The sequence below is a fragment of the Polypterus senegalus genome, chromosome 2 (genome assembly GCF_016835505.1).
Source record: "Polypterus senegalus isolate Bchr_013 chromosome 2, ASM1683550v1, whole genome shotgun sequence".
NCBI lineage: Eukaryota > Metazoa > Chordata > Cladistia > Polypteriformes > Polypteridae > Polypterus > Polypterus senegalus.
Genome location: NC_053155.1, coordinates 196,610,418 through 196,633,947, shown reverse-complemented (window position 1 = coordinate 196,633,947; position 23,530 = coordinate 196,610,418). Strand labels below are relative to the sequence as shown.

Sequence of the window (23,530 nt, the reverse complement as noted above, 5' to 3'; positions counted from 1 at the left end):
TTTCTGGAAATAAATATTAAAAAAAAAACCCTGTAGAATTATGACAGTTCAAAATTATGGAGCCTACTTTGGCAGCAATTGGAACTAAGCAGCAATCAATTCTGCATAAGAAAAACTAACATGCAGTTAAAGTAAAAACCAGAATTAAATGTAATGCATGACAGTCTACTTAAACACAACATTTTGAATACAGGATATATTGGTGTTGGATTCAAAATGTGAATGGTGTAACCCAGTGATCATGGCCATTAAGTGAGATGGTATTGTTTGGCTTTATATTGCTTATAAACAACTGAACTAAATTTCAAAATCTGATGCCTGTCCCATGCCACATACATTGCAAATTGACTTATTGGAAAAATATCGGGCAAACACACATATAAAGTATGCATATATAGTAAAACAAAATGGAAGTAACACAGGTTAAATATTGGGGTCTGTGGAAGAGTTTAAAAAAATAAATGCGAAACCATATGGTCAAAAATTTGGCATCCTGCGCAGGTACTCCAGAGGACATAGAGTAAATCCATTTCCTTCAGATGCAGGTTAATAACTGAATGCTAGCTTCCACTCCATTCTTTTCTTATATAGTGAATGAAGAAGAAGGGGTGAGATGTCTGGTAGCAGAGGGGAAGTGACTTTACTGGTCCTCCTGGTGTTCTTCCTCTGCTCAAGAGACAAAGAGGGAAAGGTAGTTAACACCGATGTCACACTGCTCTCTGACCCCATTGTTCCTAACTGATTTGCTCCCTGAGCACGTGTGTCTGACAATGGTTAGAAAACAGTGGAGCTCTCCTGCTTATTTCTTTTCATACTTGAAATGTGCATGTCCTGAATTAAGTTAAGCATACTTTTAAGTATACTGCATTGTTCCCCAACAGTCTCTGTACCTGATCCAAACTTATTCTTTATAAGCTTTATAGCATCTAATTTGTCTTTTTACATTTTTCTAATTCGCGCTATTAAACCAGTGTAAAACATACATTACATTTCACAAATTATAACAATTCTAAATTAAATAATTAATTGTAAATAATAATTGTGATAATAATTAAATAATTAAATTCTAAATAATTTAAGGTAAGGTTTTGTAAGACAGCAGTAAGACCAGCAATGATGTATGGAGCTGAGACATGTGCAGTAAAGGGAGCACTGGAGATGTGACAGAAATGAGAATGTTGAGATGGATGTGTGGAGTTACAAAAAAGGACAGAAAAAGAAATGAGACAATTAGAAGTACAAGAAAAGTTGGACAGATATCTAAGAAAGTACAGGAAAGTAGATTGAAGTGGAATGGACATGAGATGAGGAGAGACAATAAATATATGGGCAATAAAGAGTGATGGGAACGGAAATACAGGGGAAGAGAAAGCAAGGGAGGCCAAAGTGGAAGTTGATTAATAAAGTAAACAAAGATCTGAAGGAAAATGGCTTGACTGGCGAGGAGGTGCAGAACCAAGCTGTTTGGAGAAGGTTGATCAAGCACATCGACACCACATAAAAGTGGGAAAAGATGACGAGGAAGAAGAAAGAGATTGTAGCAATTCTATAAGCTAGATGTTCCAAATTTTGCCATGAATATTGCATTCTTACAAACAAGGTTCGGCTTTCTGTGAATTCCTTTTATTCAGCTATACATTTTTCAGCTGTACATTTTATTCCTATTTTTATTTAATTTAAGATACCATTACAGTAACAGCCCAGTAGAAACATCTGTTTTAATGTGTTATAAGCCTGATTATCGACCATGACTTTTATTGGTAAGGGGGTTTATAATCTTAATTGTAGCGTTCTTCATCTTTCAGCTGAAATAGTCTGGCATTTAACCTCTCTTCTGTACAGTATATGGCCAGAATTTTCGATCTAGCCTGTGTTTTCTATGTATCCATTGTGTACCTACGTCACTATTACTACAGTATGTAACCATCCCACCATACATGTATCCATTTATATTTTGGCAATCGTTGTATCTAGGATATTGGTAGGTATTAATTACTGATACAAAAAAACATTTATGGACAGGTTTATACAACTTCAATTATTTTTTAATATTTCCAGCAATATTCAAAGACATTTTAGTCAGTTGTTCATTTTATGCTTTCTTATACTCTTAAGAAGCTTCTGGCCTGCTATCTGGAACCATGTGCTGCCAACCAGAGAGCTAGAGGGTTATAAATGGCCTCCTACTAGTGCTCCCAGACTTCACATTAAACTAATGGGTCCTAATTATTTTATCTCAAGGTCATTGTTTGCCTTTCATTATCCCAGAGAAGGCCTTCTGTCCTCCTAAAAATCATCTCAGGCTTCTGTCTGTCTTTCTCTTTCTCCATTTAACATAGAAGGTCAGACATTCCTATCACCTTTTTGTTTTCTTCCATCTGAAATCCTGGGTAAATATTGTATTTCTATTTCCCTTCCAGACACACAGCACTTTTCTATAGCTTTCTTCATTCTGGTATTGGCCATCTTCATTCACTGGCACATTGATTTATATTCTTAATTGAAATGCAAGGTCTTGTTCCCCTCTGTGTCTCTTACAAATCTGGGCGCTGTCCCTGTGCTGAACAATATAATGTTATTAATTCCATTATACAGAGTATAAATAAACACTACAGAATAATTTTCAAACCTTTTGCTAACACACACCCAAATATGCACTTGTGCAATTATTTTTCTTTAGAAGTCACTCACATTATTAAGTGAATGAAGCTCAGTTACGTGCAAGGGATTGAAGGAATTGAACATAAGTCAAAAGTAACATCCTAATATTATCAAAGTTGATCGTTTTAATTGTGGACCGCAGGAAATTAGAGCCTTGAAATGCCAAGGCCTCCACCTGCTTCTCGATCATGCTACTTGTATCGCTAAGGGACTCCCAGCCCCTGCTCTTTGATCACACTGCAGGGAAATGCCAAGGTGCACCCCTCACCCCACTCTCTATGATCATGCTGATCAAGATTCGCTCAGCATGTTTCGAACTGCACCACTAGCCCGAGCATTCTAAAACCAGCCCAGTTTCACACACTTACCACCTTCAAGTCAAAATATAAAATATATAATTAGCCTGACAGTCAAGGAAAAACTAGTTTTCAGGTCTCTAACTAACTGAGGAAGCATTGAAGGTACAACCTTATTACATATTCAGCTATCAATAGATTTCATTCATCCCTTGAATATGACAGTTTTAATATTTATTCCAGTCACTCTTGGAAATCTTAACAATAGTAGGCTAGGTAATACTCTAGATCTCTTTAGGTATTGTCCTAAACCATTTTCCTGGTCTATCCTTTCATGTGGCGTCATCTTTTTACTACAACTTACTGCATTATTATCATTAATGACATGGCATTCGAAAGACATGATGGAAGTGTATTTGATTCAGCATATTCTCTAGCATTGTGGACAACCTGCTCTTCAAAAGGCCTAACTGTTTTTCTTGTTTTGGTGATCAGACATTTTTGACCTTTTATCAGTTGTTGGGTTTTGTCATGTAAAGAAAAATCATAATCAGGAACTGGTAAACACTAATGAAAATCACAAAAATCTATGGCACAACACAAAGGAAAAATCCAGAACATATTAAAAATTATTTAACTTTTAACAACTAAACTGCAGCTTCAGAATCCTTTTTTAAAAGGAGATTTCACTTGGACTTCTCTGAAAGTATGATTCCTTCTTTACTTCCTTACTACTGCTCCTATAAACAGAAATTGATTTTGTCACAAACATCATTTATTTGCTTAAATAAGTGATCATTTTAATATTGTCGTTCTATCTTTAGTTATCTTTGTAAATTCCACTATTAATTCAGTAATAGATTTATTTCAGTGTTTCAGTTTAGAAGAGTGCTAGTGAGTACTGACTTTGCCAGGAGACTTCAAAAACAAAAATAAATTCTCAAAGAAATACAGTAAAATAATAATTAAGCATCAGTTTAAAAAGAAGAGCAAAATTCTTACATGCTATTATCTTTGTATTTTATCTATATAATGTTTAACTTGCAATATATTATTCCAAGATACAAGATGGCTGCTGCCATGGGGCTTGGCCATACTATAAGTTCATGATATCACTGGGATGTGGTCTTAGGCGCCTTGATGGCCACTTTAGTTATATACAGTACACTGCTAAAGTCGGTTCATCAGTTCAGTCTAATTTGGAATGAAAAGCCCAAGTGAGGTTTTCTTCTTTTGTAAATATTGGTATTTTGTTTCATTTCCATATCATCATTGTCGTTTAGCATTAGGCCTAGTTATTTTTAGGTGCCTTAGTTCGCCTTTTATTTACCATTGCTTTATCATGAAAAGATTTTAGGTGACCCTATCTTAAAATCTAGATTATTTTATTTCCACATCACCGGTCTTTGTTATGTAGACTATTACATACATATTTCATGCCAACTCTTGTCCTCATATCCTTGCACTCACCTTTCTGAAAAGGAGATACAGCCCGGCAGCCTCAATGTACTTGCACTTAGGACTATGACATCAACCAGAATTTGCTACTTTCCATGTTGGAGGACGTTTCTTCCTATTCTTTCCTATTCTCTAATTCTAGGTGCCAAGACAGAGCAAATAAGGCAAGCAGGAGAGCAGGTATAAACATATTCATTATACTCTTTGATGTTTTTAATGTGCCAAAAACAGAAGCAAAAACAAATGGATGTAACAGATGACCATACAATCTGCATGTTTTAGCAGCTGCCATACTGCAGATGATGCTGGCAGTGTCAGGGTTTAATCTCTTAAAAAACATGTCATGCCTTTCAGCCACCTGTAAGGGGTATTTCCTTGTCTTACCCAACCATAACTAACATTATCTGGAAGCACAGGACCTCCTGAGAGCAGCCATTCAGCAGTGCCTCCAGCCTGAATCCCAAAAATAATTGGTCACTGGAGCAGGAGTCAAGGCATGAAAGTCACAGTTTAACAGAAAACTGAAAATAAAAAAAAAGATTTTCAAAGAATTGGTGTATGAGATTTTCCCAGAGTTTCCTCATACTTTAGAGTTGTTCTTTAATAACACTCCAAAGCAAAAAATCAGAACCAGAACACCCATGCCATGAGACGTCTGACCTCCAGACCTGCAGCAATGTAACCTTAAGACTCATCTCAGAAGAAGATATACAAATTCACTTCAGTCTCAGTCTCTGATATAAAAGTCAGATCAAAATTTATTTGAGACAAACATTTTTGTGAAACTTAAAGAGAGCAGAAGGGGTAATGCAGTACCCAACAGAGTAATAAGGGCATTGTGGCCTGAGACATATGGTGGCTGTCTGCCACTGAGATGCATGTCCTACATTTCAGTTGGAGGATTTTCACTCTGTGAGGGTTAATAGTCAAGAAGCAGATAATCTTGCTTGTAGGAAAAGACTGCTCCCATGACTCTGCTTAAACACAAAGAATAACTTTCAGAAGACACAAAAATACTTGCATTTGAGTTATGTCAATAGTTTCTGTCACAATTTCTCAAATGTACCATGAGGAGTAAAGCCATAGTGGGCTGAAAAATCAAGGTAACTAATAGCTCAATATGGAGCCTTTATTAATCTGTTCTTGTTGAGCCAAATGCAGTGGTGAAATGGCTGTAAGGAAATGCAATTAAGGGCTGTGTCACTCATGTGCGTTTAGGAGGCAGTCAAAAAGCCTAAAGGTGAGTGAAACATCGCAAGACAAAGGGTTGTCATGTGGTACTTACCCGAATCTCTTGATCTCCCAACAGGAAAACTGAGGAAAAATGAGTCCTTCCATTTCCAGGTTTTTTCTTTATTTTCCACAGCTGATACTACAGCCGCTTCTAAGAAAACCTAATAAGAAAGTAGTCACTGTGGTGCCAAATCTCCGTGCTATGGTAAACCTATCCTCATAGCACCTATGGATATGGGAACATGTTTCACAAGGTGCATTTGTAAGAAACTTGACTTCTGAAGTACTGCAATGCCCCATTCTACTAGCTGCCTTTACACAATCCTTCCAAATAGCCACCTGGAGTAATGTGAGACTGGGATGACTCCACTTAGACTTGTAAAATAGGACCCAAATAAAGAGTTGGGGCACCACCTTGGTGACTGCGTATAACTGGATGAAAAAATAGAGAAAACACACAGTAAATATAGAATAGTCTTTTCAGAACAGAGTTCTGAATAGAAACTGAATCAAGATGGTCAATTCCCAGATTATAATGTTCAAGTGGCAGAAAGGGGAGGTTCCAGGTGGACAAACACAGAAGCGACTCTAGAGATGGAGTGGCTGTCAATCTACCATTCTGCAGAGGGAGGAGAAAAGAAGGATTTAGTACATAGCACCAACCCCTGGTCTGGTGGGTAACTACCATCACCAAAGCCCTTAAGCTGTCTCCCATGCACGTAACACAGTGTACTGTAAATGAAGCGCTCTTCCAGAGACTGTTGGAGTTCTTAAGGTTTTAGCATGGTTGATTACATTGACTTACATGAACAAAATCAAACTGATTGTTTGTCTTGCCTTTATATTACCTCTCAGATGTTGTTCTGTTGATTGATTTTAGTACCAATTACATTACATTTTTAGCACATTTTTGGTGATAGAATTCAGTTATCAAGTGGTAGAAAGATATGGAAGGATATTTTAACAAGAAGGTTCAACTAAAAAAAAACAAGACTTTGCTGAGGGAGTTTCATAGAATGTTGGTTATTATTTATGTCTGTCTGTCCCCCCATCCCTATCTGCATTGCTGCATGTGTGAGTGTGTCCCTCAACTGCAGCAGTTTTTATACTGCTTATACCGTACATGTTGCCTGCCTTGATGATTCCATATTATAGTATTATGTGAGTGACTAATATAGTCCGTAGCATTTGATTACTATATTTGTTTAATAGGGTTTTATACAATGTCTGAAGTATCTGCATTGGTGTTAAAATGCATTTTTTGGTTGATCATATTTTTGTTTTGGTGGCTTGGAAATAAAGATTTTCTTTGGTTATCTCTACTGTGGTATCTGAACAAAATATCTATTCATTTTCTTAATGTTAGTTTGTCTGCCAGATTGTGGAATGTCTCTTCAAAGCAGCACTAACCTCTCATTACAAACCTTCTCTTCAGTTTAGTGTTTGACAGCTCGCATTTCTCCATTTGTCCTCATGTACTTCGCCAGGTACACAGTGGAGTGAATCCTCACTGACTGCATCACATCCTAGTACGGTATCTGTTCGACTCAGAAAAATAAAGCACTTCAGTGCTACAGTTCGCACAAAACACTACCTGAACCCAGCTACCTTTTTTAGGACTTGCTGCCTGGCAAACAATATTATTAAAGCTGCTTTTCTCACTCCTCCCTTGTGGCAAATGATACAGGACCATTGGCACTCATACTGGTAGATTCAAGGATAGTTCCTACCCACAAGTCATAAGGCTTCTGAACAGGTATTCATTATATTCTCGTACTGCATATTCACTGAGCATATTATTAGGAACACCTATACATCTGCTAATACATGCAATTATCTAATCAGGCAATCATGTGACAGCAGCACAATGCATAAAATCATGCATATACAGTCTGGACCTTCAGTTGATTTTCACATCAAATGCCAGAATGGGAAAAAATGTGGTCTATAACTGCTCCTGAGAGTTTCAGGCACAGCAGACTCTACAGTTTACTCAGTATGGTTTGAAAAACATCCAGTGAGTGGCAGTTGAGAAGATGGAAACACCTTGTTAATCAAAAGTGGTCATAGGAGAAAGGCCAGACTGGTTGGAGTTGAGAGGAAGGCTACAGTAACTCACTCTCTACAATTGCCATGACTACACAAGCATCTTGGAATGCACCCCATGTCAAACCTTGAGTTGGGTGGGCTGTAACAGCAGAAGCCCAGGGCTCCACTCCTGTCAGACAGTTGAGGCTGCAGTGGGGACAGGCTCACCAAAACTGGACAGCTGAGGACTGAAAAAATGTAGCCTGGTCTGATAAATCTTGATTTCTGCTGAGCCGCACAGAGAGTAGGATTGGAATTTGGCACCAACTACGTCAATCCACGCACCCATCTTTCATTGTGTCAACAGTCTAGGCTTCTGGCAGTGGTGTAATGTTGTGGGAATTTTTTTCTTGGCACACTTTGGTCCTGTTAATTAGTTCTTACTTGAAAGCCAAGGCCTGTTTTAGTGTTGTTTTTGACCATGTGAATTCCTTCATAGCCATAATTTACTCATCTTCTAATGGCTACTTCCAGCAAGATAATGCACCTAGTCACATAGCAAAGTCATCTCAAACTAGTTTCATGAACATGACAGTTAGATCAGTGTTTTTTATTGGCCTTTCCAATTTCTGGATCTGAATCCAATAGAACATATTTGGGATATGGAAAAAAAGGAGATTTTCAGATAACTGTGTGATGCAATCATGTCAACCTGGACCAGAATCTCAAAGGAATGTTTCCAACATCTTTTCGGAATCCATGTCACAAAGAATTGAGGCTGTTTTGAAAGCAAAAGGATTCCCTTCCCAGTATTAACATACTGTAATGATCCTAATAAATTGCTCAGTGAATGTAAATGTATCTGCTTGCAAATACCTGTATATATATATATATATATATTGTGGTCCCCGGCCGGGACGCCCAGGAGGACCGGAGGAGGGCTTGTGCCTCCTCCAGACCGCGAGGGGCATCCGTCCTGGTTATGTTGGGGGCCTCGGGTAAAGGGCTTGGAAGCCCAGCCCTGTAGGGACCCGTGGCCACCACAAGGCGGCGCCCCGGTGCCGGAATATCCCGTGTGGGGGACGCCCAGGAGGACCGGAGGAGGGCTTGTGCCTCCTCTAGACCGTGAGGGGGCGTCCGCCCTGGTTATGTTGGGGGCCTCGGGTGAAGGGTTTGGAAGCCCAGCCCTGTAGGGACCTGTGGCCACCGCCAGGCGGCGCCCCAGTGCCTGAATACACCAGGAAGTGCTGGGGGGAAGACGACAGGGGACACCCGGATGGCTTCCGGGTGCGCACCCGGCACTTATGCCACACAGGGGCGTGGCTACAGGGGAATGCCGGGAAGCAGCTGGAGCCCATCCGGGTTCCTATTTAAGGGGCCGCCTCCCTCCAGTCATTGGCAGAAGTCGGGTGGAAGAGGACGGAGCTGGAGGGAGGACTAGAGGCGGCCAGGAGAAAGGCACTGGAACTGTGTGGCCTGGACATTGAGGGAATCAGTGCTGGAGGCACTGGGGTGTGTGAGTGCACAAAAACTTGTAAATATTATAAATAAACGTGTGTTGGGTGAACATAAGATGTCCGTCTGTCTGTGTCCGGCCAGCGTCCACATATATATATATATATATATATATATATATATATATATACAGTATGTATATATTTGGGCAAAATACCCGCGCTTTGCAGCGGCGAAGTACTGCCTTAAAATTTGTATTAAGAAGGAAAGTAAACCTTTTTAAACTGAGGGAAAATATACCAATAAGTATTTGTTAAGGATCTCATTGTATACCACATTGTCAGTTCGGCCCTCCGGTTGTAATATGACCAAGCTGTGCACTGAGCTTACTCTTGAGCATGCAACGTACAGTTGGCCATGTGAAAAGCAATCTTGCCTCAAATCTCACAGCTTGGATTGCTGCTGTAATAATCAGTTTGAGTTTCATTGTTTTTTTTCAGTTACGTTAGTATTTGCAGAACTTGTTGTGTTGAAGTGACATTTGGCATCTGTCAAGCATTGTAAGCATACAACCGGTTTCATCGATAACTACGCATCCAGCTTTTGAGAGTTTAAACATTCATAAACATCAAAGTGTCCACTATTCAAATCGTCACCTGTGAATCTAAGATGTTTAAAAGGCATTGGCGGTTGTCCAAAGGTGTAAAATATTTGGCCATTTTGGTACAGTTGAAAGCGACAACCGAACAATTCAGCAGTAGCCATCAACTCACATGCAGAACCATAGGTGAAGGGCTTAAGCATTTCACTCTTATAGTGCTCCTGTGTAGTATAATTATCTCCTGTACCGTCATCAGTCCATACCTTGTACCTGACCCAGTCATTCAATACATAAGACACAATGTTCCTCCAGATATCAAGAGTGATCCTGATATGGCCATGCAATATGTAACAAAGAGAATGGAAAAGGCAGGTGCCATCTCCGGGCATGGAAACCACTCGGTAAGTGACAGTTCTTTGATTGTGGTGATCACCTCGATAGACATGTTAATGGGGATATGGTTGGAACGATAAAGGAAATGGGTACCTGAACAATGTAAACTAAGTCTGAAATACCTATACAATAATTATAATCATAATAAACGAACAATAAAACAGCGGAGAAGCCGTGGATTAAATAAAAAGGCTGCAGTTATCAGCAGGGAAACATGAATCCCGTGGCGAAGCAAGGAAGGGAATGAAGAGACCGGTGCAACGGACGGCCTTATATAGGCAGGCAGCCAACAACGTGAGAGGTGTGGGGATGGGGGACCCAACACCGCCTCACACAGCAACAGAGCTACAGGCTATGGACATATATATGTACGTAACTATGATTCAGTTATCATTGGGAACCGACGTACCAAATTTCTTGAAGATGGGCCCATAGGTAACAAAGACCGTTGGAAAGTTCAATATGGCGGCCAATATTGGTGTCATACCACCGAAATAAGTACGTACATTGGTTTCGGTAAGCGCAGGGAAGCCGCCTACCAAATTTCGTGAAGATAAATAAGAAAGTTTAACATGGCGGACGTTGTCGACTGTTATGACCGTTACGAGTAGAATTTCGAAATGAAACCTGCTTAACTTTTGTAAGTAAACTGTAAGGAATAAGCCTGCCAAATTCAGCCTTCTACCTACATGGGAAATCAGCCTTCTACCTACACAGGAAGTTGGAGAATTAGTGATGAGTGAGTGAGTGAGTCAGTCAGTCAGTGAGGGCTTTGCCTTTTATTAGTATAGATATATATATATATATTCACACACATGCAATTAGGAGGATGTTGTATGGACCAAGCAAAGGTAATTCCATACCAGGCCAGGAGGTCACGGGGTGCACCAAACCTTCTCCTGTTATCTCTACAGACCAGCCGTGGGAAAACCTGTTTAATTCAGAGCTGATGATGTCACTTTCGGCACCCAGCATGACGTCACTTCTGGTTTTGGCGCCCAGAAGAGCGTCACTTCCGGTGCACAGACTAACGTCAGAAGAACATCACTTCCGATCCCTACACATCACTTCTGGTCTGATCCCTTAAAGCCGCCATCTTTGCAAACCCTCAACAGTTCTGTTTTGGACTCTGTATTGTGAGCATCTCTGTTCCCTTAAAAGTCTTTCGCAGCCAGGGAGTATACGGGTGACATATATATATATATATATATATATATATATATATATATATATATATATATATATATATATATATATATATATATATATATATATATATATATCACTGAGCCCCAGACTTCGGGTACAATAGTACCCAACACAGTCCTGTGTTCAAATAAAGTATTTTATTATAAGTAAATGACCAAATGTACACAAATAACCAACCAAGTTTCAATCAAAGAGCCACTTTCTCTCCTTCTGCTCCTCTTGTTAAGTTTTGCCCACTGCCTCCTAACTCAGCCTCATCCAGCTGAGGTGACCATCTCCTTTTATTCTGGACCTGGGAATGCTTCTCGTGCCATGGTGTGTCCACTTGGAAGCACTTCCAGGTCATATGGTAACTAGAGAGGTCATCTCCTGACAGTGCCCTCTAACGGCAGCCAGGGACTCCAACAGGGCTGTACTTCCAGACTTCAAGTCCATGTAGCTCTGAGGGTGTCCAAACTAGAATGGGGGTGGAAATGCTCTTGGTCTTCAGTGCCCATCTGTCCTCCACGATACTATTATATATATATACTGTATATATATATGGTTGAATAGTTTTACTGTCAAATAATGCAAAGAGTACATGACACATGTTTCGTCCTTATTCTGGACTCATCAGGCGTACACACTCACTGCACCCCCTCACAGGGAATCAAACCTCGGACATCAGCATCAGAGGCGAAGCCTCTTTACGTTGTGCCACAGTGTGTAGTTTGTTTATTTGACAGCATGTAGATCGGAGTAATTACATTCATGGCATTTGTGGTCTGAATCACAATCTGATTGTATCGGTGGTTACCTACCAAGTAACACTTGTGGTTGGTCTGCAAGTCGGCAAACATCCACCACGGTGTCCTCTTTCAGTTGCGAGAAGCAGATCATAGAATGGTTGAATAGTTTTACTGTCAAATGATGCAGAGTACGTGACACGTGTTTTACCCTAATTCTGGGCTCATCAGGTGTACACACTCACTACACCCCCTCTCGGGGAATCGAACCTTGGCGTCACAGGCGAAGCCTCTTTACGTTGTGCCACGGCGTGTAGTTCATTTATTTGACAGCATGTAGATCGGGGTAATTACATTCATGGCATTCGTGGTCTGAATCACAATCTGATTGTATGGGTGATTACCTACCAGGTAACACTTGTGGTTGGCAAAAATCTGCCACGGCGCCCTCTTTCAGTTGCAAGAAGCAGATCATAGAATGGTCATAGGCAAAGGTAACCACCCATACAATCAGATCATGGACATCACCAGATGCTGGGTGCTCCTTTTTATTGCTCTGCCAGGCCTTTACTGTAGCAGCTTTCAGTTGCTGTTTGTTTGTGGGCCTTTCTGTCCGAAGTTTAGTCTTCAACAAGTGAAATGCAAGCTCAATTAGGTTAAGATCAGGTGACTGACTTGGCCATTTAAGAATTTTCCACTTCTTTGCTTTAATAAGCTCCTGGGTTGCTTTGGCTGTATGTTTTGGGTCATTGTCCATCTGTACCATGAAATGCCGCCCAATCGATTTGACTGCATTTAGCTGGATTTGAGCAGACAGTATGTCTCTGAACACCTCAGAATTCATTCGGCTGCTTCTGTCCTGTGTCACATCATCAATAAACACTAGTGTCCCAGTGCCACTGGCAGTCATGCATGCCCAAGCCATCACACTGCCTCCACCGTGTTTTAAAGATGATGTGGTATGCTTTGGATAATGAGCTGTTCCACACCTTCTCCATACTTTTTTTGCCATCATTCTGGTAGAGGTTGACCTTGGTTTCATCTGTCCAAAGAATGTTTTTCCAGAACTGTGCTGGCTTTTTTAGATGTTCTTTAGCAAAGTCCAATCTAGCCTTTCTATTCTTGAGGCTTATGAGTGGCTTGCACCTTGCAGTGCACCCTCTGTATTTACTTTCATGCAGTCTTCTCTTTTGGGTAGACTTGGATATCGATACGCCTACCCCCTGGAGAGTGTTGTTCACTTGGTTGGCTGTTGTGAAGGGGTTTCTCTTCATAATGGAAATGATTCTGCGATCATCCACCACTGTTGTCTTCCGTGGACGTCCAGGTCTTTTTGCGTTGCTGAGTTCACCAGTGCTTGCTTTCTTTCTCAGGATGTACCAAACTGTAGATTTTGCCACTCGTAATATTGTAGCAATTTCTCGGATGGGTTTTTTCTGTTTTTGCAGCTTAAGGATGGCTAATTCACCTGCATGGAGAGCTCCTTTGACCGCATGTTGTCTGTTCACAGCAAAATCTTCCACATGCAAGCACCACACCTCAAATCAACTCCAGGTCTTTTATCTGCTTAATTGATAATGACATAATGACAGACTTGCCCACACTCACCTGCCCATGAAATAGCCTTTGAGTCAATTGTCCAATTATTTTTGAGCCCCTGAAATGAAGGGATTGTGTTCAAAAAATGATTTAGTTGCCTCACATTTTTATGCAATCTTTTTGTTCATCCCACTGAATTAAAGCTGAAAGTTTGCACTTCAACTGCATCTGAGTTGTTTAATTTAATTGTGGTAATGTACAGAACCAAAATTAGAAAAAAGTTGTCTCTGTCCAAATATTTATGGACCTAACTGTACATATATATACATATGACTCAATTGCTCATCATCAACAAAACACTCTTTCCCATTTAGTTAAAAAACTGAACTTTGTGGTACATCTAGGTCAGTAGGTTTCTGTTTAGGATGCATATTTCAATATATCCATATTTAGGGGTAAACATTCCTATAAAATAGAAAAATGAAATACTCCAAAATATCAACAATGTTTTTACTGATTTGATCGAAATTTAATGACATTATAGCAAAAATAAAATTAGCCGAGCTGTATTTTTTTACTTGTTGATATTTATCAATAATAATGCTATTTATTGGCAATTTTATTTTAAGACTCCCCATAGGTGCCATTAAAAGGAGATTCATATTTCACTACCTTTGTACATGTAATTCCATTCTGAAAACCATTTAATTCAATTCCTGGTTTTCTGGCTCAAGTAGGCATGGGGTGGCACATTTCAATATGCCATGAATGTGTTAATAGTATACTGTAATATAAGTATTTCAAACCTTTAATTCATTGCAGCTTGTAAACATCATTGCATTTTGTGTAAAGTTCAAGTAAAACACAATTCAGCATTACAACTTTATTGTCTGGCTACAGCTAAGGCAAAAAAAAGAGACTTAAATGTATAAATAACAAAAAACATGCAAGGTAATGCAATGATGTAAATTAATGAAAATTGTTAACATGTAGTAATAATAATAATAATAATAATAATAATAATTCATTTTCTATTTTCTGCATTATCCTGAGCAGTGTTGCAAGGAAGCTGGAACTTATCCTAGCAACTACAGGGTGTAAGGCAATTGGATATAAATATTTAATATTCACATTATTCAACTTATTACCTGACTGAATACAAAAAAATACAGTTTACTGTAAAATTGTGTTTTGCACAATTAATCATCAATAAAAGCCTAAGTCAGTTACTAGGAAAAGCAAGAATTGATCTGCAGCAACATTTTACTCATGTAGTATGTTCAAGGGTGAGCAGCTCAAATGAACCACAGTAATAATATTAACTCCTCGTATTAAAAAAGGAAAAAAATGTATTTAATAAAGCATTTATTTACATAGTACTTCTCATATAATTAACAGCACTCTAACTCAGGCCCATTGTCTAAGGAAATTTACCAGGCAAATCTGGGTAACACAGCTAGTACAGTACTACGCATACTATGCGTACTTTGTTGGTATTGTATTATTCTGAATATACACACAAGTAAGAATTACACTATGACAATAAGCTTAACTTCACTTTACTGATTAACAGATCAGCATCCTGGCTATTGAGTTATTTCAAATATTTTTAAAAGTTTAGTGGTTAATTAAACAGCTTATAGAACCAAGACAGGAATTATTTTGGTTTTATACTGTGTGAAGCCATCCCAGACACAGACAGGCAGGACACCAGTTTGCACACTACACATGTTTTATTTATGGAATAAAGTGCACAAAACACCAACACCGCAGCACAACACACGGTTCCTTCTTGCCGCCTGTCCTTCTACCTCCACTCCTCCTCAGGATTTGTCCTCTTCCTCCCGACTCTGGCTGAGGAATGGTGGGGACTGGCCCCTTTTTATAGGGAACCCAGAAGGACACCAGGATGTACACTGAAAGCATTGTGCAAGGTTACAGAAGCTCTGACAGAGGTCTATTACTGAACCCATCTTTGAAGCCAAAAGCCACGAGTGGAATGACTTGTTGGATCCATGGTAACCAAATCATTCCTGGTCAGTCTTTTGACAGTCCACAGATGGCAGTAACACAGTCGACAACTGCAATGGGGTTGAAGTAACAGGGTGAGGCCATAGGCATTACAGCTGAGTTTTATACTGTTACTACAGTCTGCTTCAGATAGAAGGGATGGCCCTTGTGGTAATGAATAGACCTATAATCTTTGTAGTTGGCAGCAGCTAAGGCTAAGTGCTGATCTTATAAAAAAAGAAGTTGGAAGGTAAGAAATGCACACTATGAGATATTTTATGGAGTCTGATTTTTTTTATTCTTGTCTTCATTAAAATTGGACTTTGTTAGATCTATACCCTCTAGAGTTATGTCTTTTTTATGTTCACAGTTCAAAGGGCGTACTGTATTACCACACTGCAAAGAATAGTTGATACAGACTTAAATAGTCAAAGACTTAAATAGACAGTTTTTCTGTAGTAGGAAACACCCTTTACACACAATGAGCTTATAAAAAGCAGCTTTCCTCTTTACCATTTCAATGCTAATGTAATTTATCCATCCATCCATTATCCAATCCGCTATATCCTAACTACAGGGACACGGGGTTCTGTTGGAGCCAATCCCAGCCAACATAGGGTGAAAGGCAGGAAACAAACCCTAGGCATGGCGCCAGCCCACCGCAGGTAATTTCTTTAAACCCTTATTAAATGCTACGGAATTTAATGTTGGTGGTGCAGATTCCAGCACTGTCTTTGTAGAGGTGTTAGATTCTTTAATTTTGTGCATAGGTTTTTACCCTCTATTCAATGAAAGGGTGTCTGTCCATCTTACATCCTTTCTTGCTAGTAAAGGCCTTGGCCTCCCATTATATTAAGTATGTTCTGTAAATGGAAGGTTGCAAAGAATTTGATATTTATGTTAGGTTTTCTGCATATAAAAATGGATACAAAGCACTTGCTAAGGATTTGTACAGTTATAAGGTTGAATGTTTAAAAAAAATCTGCTCCAGTTTTATAAATAACTAGCTATGTAAGCCCATGCTGTAAAAAGCCCAGGCTCCTAGAAACTATTGAAAAAAACAGAAAAAAAAATTTAAATTCAGAGTCGTTTTGTGGACGTGCTCGCCTCCCTTGTCTATCAGCGACTAAGCGAGTTTCTCTCTTCTTGGAGATTTCATTTTGCTTATGTGCTCTCCTCGCTTGTGCACTAAGCAAGTTTGTCTTTCCTCAGCGGTTTCACTTTGGAGACGGAGTTGCTTTCTTTCAGCTTCATGCTGTAGCTTCGTACTTCTTTCTTCTTCCGACTCGTTAACTTGGGGCCATCTTGCCGGCCAGTGACATGTGGTGGGGTTCATGGCTGGTGAGGCACTGACTCCTTCAGAGTGAAATTTACAAATATATGAACCCAAAAGAATACCTTATTCACTATTCAATTGGCAGCATGCATACTGACTACTGGTTATGTTTTATATCTCATGAACATTCTTTACACGTACTGTACATAGGTAAGGTACATATCTGGCTAAGAAAGAACGTACATTTATAGTGGCAAGAGAGAGCGGAGAGAACGCATTTGCTGCGCACCCTCCATGTGTTCTAAATTTGCTGTTGCAATTCCACAATTCATACTCAATCAATACAAATGAAAGTATAGAGAGGTGTACAAAAAAACAGATTTTAATTTTGGCCTTAATTGAAATATTTAGTTGTTTTTTAAAGCTTTTAATTCTGACGCTTTAATCAATTTAATTATAGACTGTTTAGCTAAAGGTTAATTGAAGAGCAAAAGAATATTTTGTAAGGTCGAAATTTAGTTTTTAAATATTAGATTGTTGTTTTTCTTTGTCTAATCCCATTTTTTATAAAATTGAAAACCGTTTAGGTTTTACCTCTATTTGTAAATGAAGATCATGCGCCTATCCTTCTCCACGAAAATCCCCATCATTTTCTTGTAAAAGTCCTCATTATTTTCCTTTAGTTTTAAAAGTCTTAATCTTCCATTTTCGCAGTCAGTCAGAACAAAAAATAAAAATAAATGGACTGCTGCAGTGCACTTGACTTTCTGATATCAATATCTTATTGGAGCTGAGAGCCTCTGCGCAGAAGAACCGCAGCAATGAGCACCTGTTGGGCTCACATCCACCCCCTTAAGTTGTGGCACGGTACTGTCTGCCTCACCTTGTGCCTTTTCACTGTGGTTTTATGACCAATCAGCAAGACTGAATATGACACACACATTCATTAAAGATATTAGCCAGACTGTGGGAAGTCAGGGTATATATAAAGGTGTCTGCAAACAATATATTGGTAACATACAGAGAGACAGAAACAGGCACACGCCAATTGCAGGCATCAACCCAGATTGTGAAGGAGAGCACAGTCCAAGGGGAGGTGATGCTTGTTGCTGCTGTACCTTGCGTTTCTCCCCTGTATTGGAACAGGAAATGCGCCTATTCAGTGATTTTGACTATAAAAATGATCAAAATTATCAGAATCATACAGAAAACAAATTTGTAGCACAGACCAGTGGACAGATTTATTTTATGTTATCATTATTAGTATTTTTACTTTTCATAATGACAGGTGAGGCAACCTCTGCTGACCGCACGTCCCTGTTGCTGGCTCTTTGAGCTCAATGCTGTAACCTCACACTTCCGGGACGGACAGAAAGACACACACACTTCCAAACGTAGACGTTTATATATAAGACTAGCTATGTTACCTTTCAAAAACAGATAATAGAATAAATTAAAAAATATATGATATCTCTTGCCCTACGTGTACCTATAGCATCTTACTTCAAAGTGTGTGTCTGAACCTCTCGTGACCAGCACTCACTCTCTTGAGGAACATCCTGTAAAGCCTGCCCCTTAGACACTGTCATTTGGATGTGCATTGCTTGCTTCCTGTCTGTTTTTAATACTTCCTGTCTTTGAAGTGGACTCTCAGCATGCCTCCTACACCTGTACTTCTCCCCATGTGTCTGACAGTCACACTTTCCCTTTTGTTTGTGTCAAAAAAGCCAAACTGACCAATCAGTTTGCTCTGATGGACTGGACACACACATAGCATTTTATTATAATATAGATGCACCATTTGTAGATATGCTTTACAATATAAAGAGACCTCTTGCAAAAAACTGCAAGTCCCTAAACAGACTAGCATACTGTGCAGGACTAGTTTCTGTCTATTGCTCAGTATTGCAGAATAGGCTCAAAACCATCTTATAGCAATCTGTACCACTATTTGGGTCCATGATGACAAATTATCAATGTGCATCAAGTGAGTCTTGTGATTATCAATCTTAGATCTGAAAATGTGACTGTAATAAGCTAAGCACACTCAAGTATGACAGAATAACACGTTTTTTTCTGAATTTCAGCAGAAAGGTTTTATCTATACTGTCCTGGTAGGCTCGAAAGTGGATACAAAGTAAAACAGATGGAAGGTGTATAATGCTGCAGAAAACCTAACTTGGAAATACTGTATGTTAAGAACTTAATAATAAAATCTTGAAGGTAAACTATTTCTTCCACGTAGTTTAAATTTATTTTTGCATTATTTCAGTTCAATGTTAACATAATTTTCTAAAAGAAAGAAAACATCTGCTCTGCGTGGCTGAAGATTTAATTGCTCTACACCATTCAGTATTAAACATGTCTCTCTGCATCTGATATTAAACTGTATACTGCTCTCCATCGCCCAAGTACAACTTACAAGTTTTAACAAAATCGAAGCACATTTAAAGCAAGAGGTAAAGAAATGCACAAAAAAGTAAACAAAAGCACGTGTCTTGTCTGTACCGTTTGGTCCCCGGGGACTCTGTCTAGTAGTAACGGTTCCTGATCCAGCAAAAACTGCTAGGAGATTAATGTTTCCCCTTTGACTGAAGAAAGTGCTTAAAGACAAAGTGAAGTTTAAGGAATAATGCGTTCAAAGGTGAGTGTAAGAGATAAAGAGAGGGAGAGAGTGAGAGAGAGAGAAGAGGGAGAGAGAAAGTGAACGCGAGAGAGGGAGAGAGAGGGAGGGAAAGAGCTTGGTAGGTAAACACGGCTCGGAGGCGGAGCTTTGCGCTGGCCTTGGCTGTCAGCTCTTTAAATACAGCGGAGAACGAAGCCAATAACGCCTGAAAGAGAATCAGTGTCCAAGAAGGGAACGCCCGGCAGATTTATATTTACTGTTGAGGAAGACAAGTATATAGCAAGAGCGGGCGATCACCATGTCTACCAACAAACACGACGTGATCGTCATTGGGGGCGGCATCTCAGGTTAGTGCTCTGGCAAACTGATGCGACGCGCTTTTCCTTCCCTTGCTTATGGACTGAACTAGAGAGAGGCTGCCCGTCACCGCGGCCGCGCGCTTCAGCGTGCGCAATCCCAGCTCACCACCAGGACCCTCGGGTTGTGCTGTTAGATATTGGCATCCCTACTATTAGGCGAAATCTCTATAAAATGTTTGAAAAAAAAGATAGGAGCGCACCTTTAACGGTCATTTTGGCACCTCGCTGATAGATGCCGTAGAAATAGCGAGAGGAAATGACAAAGTCATCTAGCGACCGAATCGCAGGTGCCACTGTCCTTTTGAGGAAACGGGCACGGATAGCCTCAATGCATATATGGTTTCCGTTCTTCCCTTCATCCTCCAGACCTTAGATAACTTATAATTAACTAACAAAAATCGCAGAAAGCATTGTTGTTGTAAGAGGACCAATACTTTTGTAATTAACTTGCGTGGCTAAAGCAACAGGTGCTCTTCATTTTGAAGCGATTAAAGTAAAACAACATCCGTCTGCGCTGTTATTGTATGCTGTTCGTTTGAATGAAAGACAAACATGTTGGATTATGTTAAAATGCGATTCGCCTATAGTGCAGCATAACGTCTGTATTGTTCGGGTCTGTTCAGTACGGTCTTTTGGAATGACTATCAAGAGATTATGTGTGTGCAGTTTGACTGTAGCGTGACTTTAGGTTCATTTTTATTTTGACAAAAGAACCAGGTAAGTTAATGGGAGTTTAAACTAAAACGTACTGTTTTTATTTGAGAGTTTTAACGATTTTGTAAACCTGTTGCATGTTAGGAAGAAAACCAGTGCGTTATCTGCACCTGTTATCTATAGCTCGACAGGATACTACATTGAAAGGATCACTCAAACAAACCCTTGTTTAAACAGCACGTTTGCCAGTTAGCGCTGTCAAATAGTGTAGAGGTGGGGCACATTCATATTTTCTATATTTAATACATAAAAAATGCCTTATTACATTTTACTTCTTTCTCTCTTTTCGACTGATATTGATTTAATCAAAGCATTATTAGATCTACTTGATCTAGATCATGGCCCATACATTTCTGAAGTATTATGCACCATAAGATTTTAGAGGAATTTCTTTTGATCATGACATGCTGTTCTTCTGTGGTGGCTCTGAAGCTAGGGATCTGCACTAGCAATCGGAAGGTTGCCGATTCGAATCCCATAAATGCCAAAAGGGACTCTGCTCTGTTGGGCCCTTGAGCAAGGCCCTTAACCTGCAATTGCTGAGCTCTTTGAGTAGTGAGAAAAGCGCTATATAAATGTAAAGAATTATTATTATTTCTGTGCACTGACACCCTGAAAATAAGTGTCAAATGTAGCTTAATTTATATTAAATAGGACAGACTGTTATCAGAAGTGTTCACACATAAATACATATTCAAACCATTTTAGAATCATGGGTCATGGGCGATCAAGGCAGGATCTCCGCTCTGAGTGGGTTGCCACTCCATGCACATGGGTTATTTTAAAGCATCTAATTAATATAACACGCACATCTTTAGCAGGTGGAAGGACAATCAGAGTCCCCCAGACAAACAAAAAAATTGCAAACTGCATATAGTCAGGGACTGGGTACAAGATTTCAAGCAGGGTTTTTAAAACTATGACAAAGTAGAACTGATCACTGCAGCATTCACATTTATTTTACATTAACATTGCCAAGCTAAAGGACAGATTTCCCAACAGGTTCAGATGTCATATAATCAAGTATAGAAACAAATCAAATTCCAACTCATTTGTATTTGCATTTGTATGCAATTATTTCCCATTAACTCTTAATTAATTTCTATAAATAGTTTTAATTTTACTGCATCTCATCCAGTGTGGGTTCCTGCCTTGTACTCAGTGTCTAATAGTTAAACTCAACCCTGCATGACTCCAAAATGAGACTGAATTTGTTCAGAGAGTGGACTGATTCTACCACACAGTATAGTTAGCGAGTGACAAAAAACAACATATTTAGTATAATTTTATTGTATTAAAAATTGTGAAGTGTCTTCACAATATTATTCAATCAGGATTTTCATTGCACAACTGATTTTCTGATTCTTCTAATATTATTACGTGTTCCAGGGCACTTTCAGTCATATACAAAAGAAACTATCTATCCATCTATCTATCTATCTATCTATCTATCTATCTATCTATCTGAACACCGAGGCAAAATCAGTGGCATAAAAAGCAGCTGAACTATGCTTACAATATTTTTATATACCTGGCAAGTTAGAACTTTTCTTTTAAAATTACATTTTACTTTTTTCAGATTTCTGTTACCAACTGTTTTTGCTGAGAAAATGAATTTCAAATGGCAAATTATTCAAATTATTTTTAGAACAATTTAAAATTTTAAAATAGTTAAAACTGAAAATGCATTCAGTAAAAATAAGATATGTTGCACAATGACATTACTTACATATACATGTCTGTGTATAGAGCTTTTGTTTAAATTGGGGTCTCAAAGGATACAATTTTACTAGTATAAATAAACTGTTAAGTATTAATATGTTAAGCTAAGTCCAGTTGGTAATTGATGACTTCACTGTGTACATAGATTTTAGAGAGAATAAACTAGTAGACTGCTAGGTCACTAAGAGAAGGGAAATAAAATCTACCTGGTCAAAGCAAACAGACTACAATGAAGGTTATTGTCTATGGTTTAAGTGGAACAGGATGAAGATCTGATTCTGGTTCAGAGAATCCTGATGTCCCTTTTCAGCACTTGAGGCTCTGCTCTACATCATGCAGGTGACACTGATCAGACTGGGAACAATGGCAAACACCACCACAGTCCTCTGAAATGGTCACAATCATTGTAGCTCTTAATAACCTAGTGTAATGAAAGAAACAGAAAAGTATTGCTGCTTGCAACCAAAAGAAACATTTGTCAATCCAGCCTTTTTAAGAAACACAAAAAAAAAACAGCCATGACAGCCTAAAATCAAACATAAAATGAGACAAGTCTGGTTTCAGGCATTGGGAGCTCCTTCCAGTTTGGAGTTAATTTTGAAAATGGAACCTGGCACTTCAGGAAGGCCTCCTTTTATTTGGTCGTGACTGGAAGGGGTGGGGTCTTCTCCAGCTCTGAGGGTGGTGTCATTTGCTGAAGCTTTACTTGGTACTAATTATCGAAGAGGGACAACAGATAGTAACAATATCTCCTTTTGGTCTGAAATGGAACCACTTATCTTGCTTAAGCCCTGAAGGTGAATCCTAGGCACACATGTGTGCCTCTCTGTATATATAGTGTATATTTGTTACATTTTATGTATATATTTTGTGCCTGTGTGTGTTGTTCCGATTGTATTATTGTTATTATTCAGTGGAGACATGCAAGTAAGAATTTCATTGTATTGTGAACATATGAAAATAAACTCGAATGTGAGGAACTAAACCTTTCTTTGAATAAATTTGATTGCACATGAAAACATTTTTTGTTAGTGTAACATTCAATACCGTTTTCTGTTTAGGTGATGGTGTGTTTTATTCGCACAGAATTGTTTGATTGTAAATGGCTTCAGTAGTGTTCAACATTTTATTACATGAATGAGTGATTCAAATTATCTTTAATAAAATCCAGAAAAAGACCAAGTTTTAGAGGTTTAGAGATATCCTTTGTAAAATAAGACATTAA

The 23,530-nt window shown here is 39.0% G+C and overlaps 1 protein-coding gene across 1 annotated transcript in view; it reads left to right on the top strand.

The window, feature by feature from the left end:
• The first annotated feature begins 19,658 nt into the window (after positions 1 to 19,658).
• The window catches only part of mao (monoamine oxidase), a 176,276-nt gene continuing 172,404 nt past the window's right edge, over positions 19,659 to 23,530 (top strand). The window contains exon 1 of the mRNA XM_039745143.1: positions 19,659 to 19,857. Within this exon, the coding sequence (XP_039601077.1) occupies positions 19,809 to 19,857 (49 nt within the window). The 5' untranslated portion in view covers positions 19,659 to 19,808. The remainder of the gene's footprint in view (positions 19,858 to 23,530) is intronic.